Genomic DNA, 6,893 nt, shown 5'->3' with positions numbered 1-6,893 from the left:
TTAGTCAATTCCATAGCGCCTTCACTTAATTTCTGAACTTCACACACAATCTAATAACAAAAAACCATACTAAACTACACCGACACAACGAAAAATCCAACATAATAAAAAACCTGTACCACAAATTATTTCATGCTCTCCGTATAAATTGGAGAGAAAATAGGCTACTAGAATGTTGTTGTATAGAAATTAGAAAATGTTTTGTGGAAATGACACACATAATGCAGTTTTATAACAAAATTGAATACTGTATTTTCAGTTTAGAAACGTATACATTAACAGAAACACGCAAGAAAGTAACATTGAATTATAAGCGCTGGACTGGAAACATGAAATAGACTTGGCCAGTCGATGATGATATCCAATATTTTGTCTTTTGCATTAATCTCGACTGATAATTCATGGTCACTAGCGTTCTTTTCATGGCATAAAACAGAGAAACAAACCGCCTAGAGCACTTAATATTTACGTTTTGACGAATAGTTTATGTAGGGACACCAAGCCAAGAAAAGTGAACAGGGATAGAAAAGAGAATGGGTATAGCAATATTATTTACAGACTTATTTCTACACATATATTACAGACTGGGAGAATGGTCGCATTATTTAAGATATACATAATTCAATATAAAATCTCAAAATAAAAATAAAAATCTGATACAGTCATAACGATTCAGTTCCACATTTGACCAGTACCCCACACAGGCAGTGACAGAAGTGTAGTAAAAAGGTGCTTACGACTCAAATGATTGTCTGATGAACATAAAGGAAAAGAGGATTGCATCCTGGCTGCTCGTCGTCACTCGGACTAAAACAGAAAAAAAGGCGATGGACACCGGCTTCTGGTAATTTCCTCTTCACGGTGGTCCTGGTAGACATAAACGTGGGGCATTTCCCCATATACAAAAAAGAAAAAAATATAGATATATATATAGATCATGCAAGTGATGGGGTGGGGGAAAGGTGTGGGGTCCATTGAAAGCGCTTGAAAAAAGACGTGCTTTAATGTTTTTCTTTTTTTAATAGTAGCCTAATATCAATTGGTCCTTTTTCATCTTCCCCGATAATTAATAAAGTTTATGCAGGTCCTTTTTCCTGTATATATTTCTCTTTTGCGCATCATACGTCGCATTCCGAGTCACTTGATGTTACTGAAAGAATCGACGTGCCCGTGTCGACTCTCTCTGTCATACTCGACACACTGGTCGTCGGACTAGCTGCAGTTGATGGCGACTCCGCCGAACTGCGTGGGGTGCAGCCGGATTCTGAAAGGGACCGCATGCCATTCTGCCCTATTGCTTGATGCTGGAGCCTATAGCAGAAAAGTAAGAGAATGGTGTGACGTTAGAAGTCGTAGGCCATTTTCACTGAAAAACGAGCCTCCGTTTTACGTAATTATTATGCTAGGCTTTATTTACATAGTTCTATAAAACGATATAAATAAAAATATCTGAAATAGATAGATGAAAAACAACATTTGCAAACATGGTTGTTTACAGCTGTTGTTTTTGTGGGAAACGATTAGGCTACATAAAGCATGGCCGCTACAGGATTAAGTCTATACCAAAATATTATCATATTTATCCTCGAAATTTGATTGACTTCTCATGATATCTAGTATTGATAGAATTCGTTATTGTATTCATTTGTTTGTTTATATGTTCAGATTAGGTTAAAGATGTCAGTTTTAGTATGCTGCATGACCAGAACGTCATAGTTTTTGTTTAACGATTTGTAATCATCCAGTCAAGTCCAATTTGTAGATTTATCCATTACATAATATAAATCACATACACCAGTCAAAGTGTATGCTTAGTTTCTGCTGCTTTCTCATTCCCTAGACGCACAGTAATATTTAGTATTTAGGAGGAAAACTAATTTGGCTAAGTCACTTGAAACAACTCTCACTCGAACTAATTTACGCCATGTTATCTGTAATATAATTACGACGTACAATGGGAAGTGAAACAAAGCCTAATCATTTGCAAGATGTCAGATATACCAAACATTAAACCTTAGAATAATTTGGAGCCTATATTTCTCAATGCATGAGTGTCCGCGGAATAGGTTTACAACTAGGCTATTTGTATTTACAATGGCATGTTGCAAAAGTAACTGTCTAAGAATGTTTGTGAGAAACTACTCTCTAGAATTACTTTGAATATAGACGATTTGGATAGATTTTACTTTTCCAAATATAACAACAGAGAAATGCTATTAATGCTATTTTTTTAGACGTATAGCCTATCCATATTTGTATTGTTATTGCTAGTATCTAAACATTGGAACAACTGTTAAATTAAGATTTAAATACTTAATATGTTAAAAACTAAAAAAATACTTCATTTTTGTCACACAGCTTTGCTGTAAAGAATATACACATTTGATTACATGTTCTTTTTGCTATTTCAGGTTTCATCGATGAATCAGGAGAATATTTTCCTGTGCATAATTTTTTTCACATGTTAATAAAATTGATACAAGTATGTTTTATCTACTTGCTTTTATATTCTGCTTGAGACCTTCAAAACATCTTACACATGGCACAAATAAAATGTCGTCGTTCTTCCACATTTGATTCTATTTTTTACTGCAGTACTTCCTACCTCGTGTTCACATAATTCACAACATTTCATTTTTGAAATAATAGTAGTATTGATTGAACACTTAAAGCGCAAATTTCCAAGGAAAGTTAAACATGCCTAACGTGACTAACCTGTTTTTTGCTGCAGCTGCCCTGTCTCGTTGTCTCCGGTTTTTAAACCAATTTCCAACCTGTGTAGGAGTGAGTCCAGTGGCTTGAGCCAGTTCCCTTTTCTTGCTGGGGTTTGGGTAGGGGTCCTGAAGGTACCACTCCCTTAACAGACCCCGCGTTCGCTCTTTGAAACAATGCGTCTTCTGCTCACCATCCCAGATGGTTCTAGGCAGGGGAAACTTCTTTCGCACCCTGTACTTATCAACCGGTCCTAGGGGACGCCCGCGTAATTTCTCGGCCTCCTGATAGTGAGCCTCGAGCCACATCGCTTGTAGTTTACCATGCGAGTCCTTGGTAAACTTGTGGTTCTCCAGAATGTGATAGAGATCGCGAAAATTGCCTGTGTGAAAGGCAACAACAGCCCGGGCACGTAGGATGGATTCATGCTTGTTGATCGCTTCGCAAGCACCCGGTGCCACTGGAAGCGACCACAGGAAGCGACCCAGCCGCTCGATGTCCCCGGTCTCCTCCAGCGTCTCGCAGACGCTCGCCACTTGCTCCGGAGAGAAGTTTAGGGTCGGTAGCTGAAACATTGACAAGTCTTCGGGAGACCTGGTGCTGGGCGCACTGCTCGCCAAGAGCAAAGGGCGATCAGCAAAGTTTGGCAGGAAGAAATGAGAGGGATAAAGCTCTAAAGGCGATCTGAAAACCATGGAAATGACCTGAGAGAGAAAGAAATTTGCGAAGGAAAAAAGAACGACGAATTCAGATTGAATGATTCAATAGCTATCGCCTAATGACACCAGCCTCATAATATCTCCCCCTAAATCCACCGTGAGTGTAGCATTGAAATATTTTGTTTCGCTTTTCTATTGGTCTTCTTGGTGTCGTTGTAGGGTTGTCATGGCAGCCCTGCCAATCACTGTCAAGCGTGCCAATCATTAGCCAGTACGTAGAGGCTTTCACCACTTCGGCTGCTCGCACGGGGGGTTATCGGGAACTCCAATCTCAACAGCACCCTCCCTCCCTTGACTCGCGTGAAGTCGAAGCCGAGTCTCGCCTATTTGTTGAATGGAATGAGCAATTAGTGGGTGGAATATTATTGTGATCTTAACGAGGCTCGTTAAAGTTAAGAAGATATGTAGGGAGAGAAGGCAGGGGTGGGGTCTCGGGATGACAGTCACGGACATGGGAATTTAAATGAAGCGCTAAAACGGAATCTAGGACAGGGTGCACAGATAGGCTATTTCATTCTTTACGCCTTGTACGAAGCTGGAGAAGATACGGTGTTGCGCCGGCTCGCTTAACCCATGAACACAGTAGCCGTAAAAGCATGCATTGAATTTTATATTTAAAAGGATCATGTGTTCGCTTTGCATATCCAACGCTGAAAACTCCCGGATCGTTTTTGTACTTCGATCGCATTTCGGTACGATATCATATGACTGCTATTCTGTTGCTCCGCTGATGCTGCTCAGAGACCAAACACTGGCCCATTGCCCATGCATGTTGAGAAAAGCACGTGATCTTTGATGCATATTTGGTTTCATTTAATTCAGCTTTTCTCTTTTTCAGTTACAGCTAGGCTATAGTTATTATGTGCGCTACTTAAGGTCGTTAAAATTAGAAAGCCCGTTTCCCGAGAATGAAGGACATAATCTATATGTCACGAGATTGGGATTCCAATGGCATGTTGGTATGTGTTTCGTCTGGGTCTGGGTCTGCATCAAAGAGTTTGTGCTGCATTAAATTCAAACAGTGCTTGGTTGGTGTTAAAATGTAGGCTGCGCGTCCACCCGATTAAGAATAATGACCATACTGATAGAGGCGTAATTAGACAAAGCATTCCGACTTTCTCTAAACTAATGCGGAAATTTCCAGAAGTGTTCAAGGATTCGGAACGTGTATGTCTGTTTCAGATATTCAATCCCATCTTTCCAAATAATTTTGCATGTAAATGGAATAAAACAATTTATTTGTATTGACTTTCCTTTTACGGTTACTTTATTATTAGCCTTTACACAAACGTAGTGCAAGCTCGTGTGTGCTTAGCAAAATGAGGGGCGGGGAACAGATCCTAATAGATGTTTTGGGTCACGTTGTGTCTCCAGGATCAAATCTGTTTGTTCTTCTGTCACAGGAAACTTAAGTGAAGTAATTCCAAGAGGCACTTGAAGTGGTCCCTTTGGGAAGATTTATGGACTGGAAATAACCTGTGTTATTTCATTGTTGACCGTATTTTTTGGCAAAGCTGTTTTACATTTAGAAAAGCTCTTGATTAGCCTATGTCATATAGAGGCCTTGTTCTCTAACATGATTAAAATAATTAGGCTACATCTTTGAGATATCAGTGTATGCATGACACGGTTCAAAGATGATCTGCAAAAAGTACTCGCATGTTATAATGGAAATGGCGTTTAAACAGAAAAAACGTGCTAAGTTGTCGTAAATTCACTTTGTTTAACATAGCCTTTGTTTTCGTTAAGCAAGTCATTAGCATCCCCAAATAAGTTCATTCGCCTGGTTTAATCGTCTGTTTATCCCCTAGCTTTCATTGCTCTGTTCCATGCCAAAATCAGCGGGGAGCAAGGTCCTCAATACTGATGAACGTTTAGCTCCGTCTTTGTTTATTTACTGACAAAGACTATGAAAGAAGAATGTAATAGACAGTGGATTATTTCGCAGAACATAAAAATATGTGTTTCTTTAATACTTTCAGTATTTTTTGAGTGAAGTGAAATTAGGGGTTTTAAACTTAACACGTATAATTTCGGCGTTCACTGTCTCTCTGAGAGAGCCATATAGCTTAAATAAAGCTAATTGTCGTCAGCATGCCAGAGATCATTGAGAAGAGCTCGGTCGTATGAGAAGGTAAGCAAACCATTTCTTATAGCTCTCTATTCAAACTTGCTCTCACTTCTTATCACACGAAAACGTGTCCTCCCATACTCTTACCAATGTTGGCAACGCGGTCAACATGCATGAGCAATTTTGTGCATTGTGTGGTGAGTCTGGGACTTGCAAGTGTTTGAGGAGGAGAGGAGGAAAGGGCACGGGACAATGCCTTCTCGTTAAAGGTTTTATTTCATTTTAAACACTTATTCTGATTTTTTTTTCTTCACATCCACTTAGGTCATAACACATTGCCAAACAGGAAATCGATCTTCAGGGTGACGGCTGCAGAAACAGAGTTCTATCAAGAGACATCTTCTCGGAAGCGGTGTGGTTTGAGTCTTTAATTTTTTTTCTCTTTCTTAAACTAACTTATGGGTTGTCTAACTGGACGTGGTTCCATCGATTTTGATTCATTGCGCACTCTTTTTTTCCTTTTATTTCACGTCTCTTTATTGTCTGTCTTTCCCGCTATATTTTCCCTGGTTTCATCCAGTTATAAATTATTTAGGCTATGATGATATAGCCTAGGCTGTTTTCTGGTGCTATATCGCAACAGTTCTATCCACAATGGACTTGATTTAAATTTGGCCATGAGGTCTGTGTTGTACAAGAGTGGACATCTATTCATCATTTGAATTGTATAACTTATTTTTAAAATAGCTTATTATTCCGAGACACTCACCAGAGAGTTGGTCAAGTTCTCAAGAGTATTTAGGGCTTCTTAAAAGACACCAAGATGCAGTTCATAAAGCGAAGGCAGCAGAATAAACAAAAAGCATCGTTCAATACCAATTAAAGCCATGCATATTCCCAAATTATCGCTTGTAAAGTTGTCATCCTCTGCCGGGACGTTGCTCTCACTCCGTGAAGCATGCGAGACAAATGCAGCTTGCAGCGTTGTGGGGCCGTCGTAACGGGGCGCAAATGCCCCTTTCTATTCTCTGCTCAGGGTCTTAACCTCGGCTGTATTTTGAATCCGCGTGGCTTGTTAAATGTAGGTAGCACAATGGATGCGTTTTATTACTTCTGGCTAAATGATGTAACACCTAATTATGTAGGTAGCCAAGATACCATTCAAAAGAAAAAAATATTTTGGGAATTTTTTTTTAGAATGACGAATGTATGATATATGATATTTGTAAAAGGAAATTGGGTCATTTTATAATTTTGTTATATGTTGATCATCGAAATTTTATATGAATGATTTGAGCATTAATTTTTTAAATCATTTACATATAGGCTGTAGTATAAATTATTTTTGTTAGGTTATTAGTTATGAGTCCCTGCAACCTCTATGATAAGTT

At 39.0% G+C, this 6,893-nt stretch overlaps 1 protein-coding gene across 1 annotated transcript; it reads right to left on the bottom strand.

Annotated features, from left to right (window-relative positions):
* Positions 1-237: 237 nt before the first annotated feature.
* LOC109068427 (homeobox protein SIX3-like) lies at positions 238-4,119 on the bottom strand. Its single transcript, XM_019085241.2, has 2 exons — positions 2,716-4,119; positions 238-1,311 (listed from the first exon to the last, which is right to left on the bottom strand). Exons 1-2 carry the CDS (start codon positions 3,405-3,407, stop codon positions 1,119-1,121), a joined length of 885 nt encoding a protein of 294 aa, XP_018940786.1. The 5' UTR covers positions 3,408-4,119; the 3' UTR covers positions 238-1,118.
* Between the last annotated feature and the right edge of the window lie 2,774 nt (positions 4,120-6,893).

The sequence above is a fragment of the Cyprinus carpio genome, chromosome B13 (assembly GCF_018340385.1).
Source record: "Cyprinus carpio isolate SPL01 chromosome B13, ASM1834038v1, whole genome shotgun sequence".
Lineage (NCBI taxonomy): Eukaryota > Metazoa > Chordata > Actinopteri > Cypriniformes > Cyprinidae > Cyprinus > Cyprinus carpio.
This window is presented reverse-complemented; position numbering and strand designations above follow the sequence as displayed.

Coding starts and splice junctions, on each gene's coding strand:
- LOC109068427 (XM_019085241.2), bottom strand. CDS start 3,407: ATGGTTTTCAGATCGCCTTTAGAGCTTTATCCCTCTCATTTCTTCCTG. Junction 1,312..2,715: donor GCAGCTGCAGCAAAAAACAG/GTTAGTCACGTT, acceptor TTTCTGCTATAG/GCTCCAGCATCAAGCAATAG.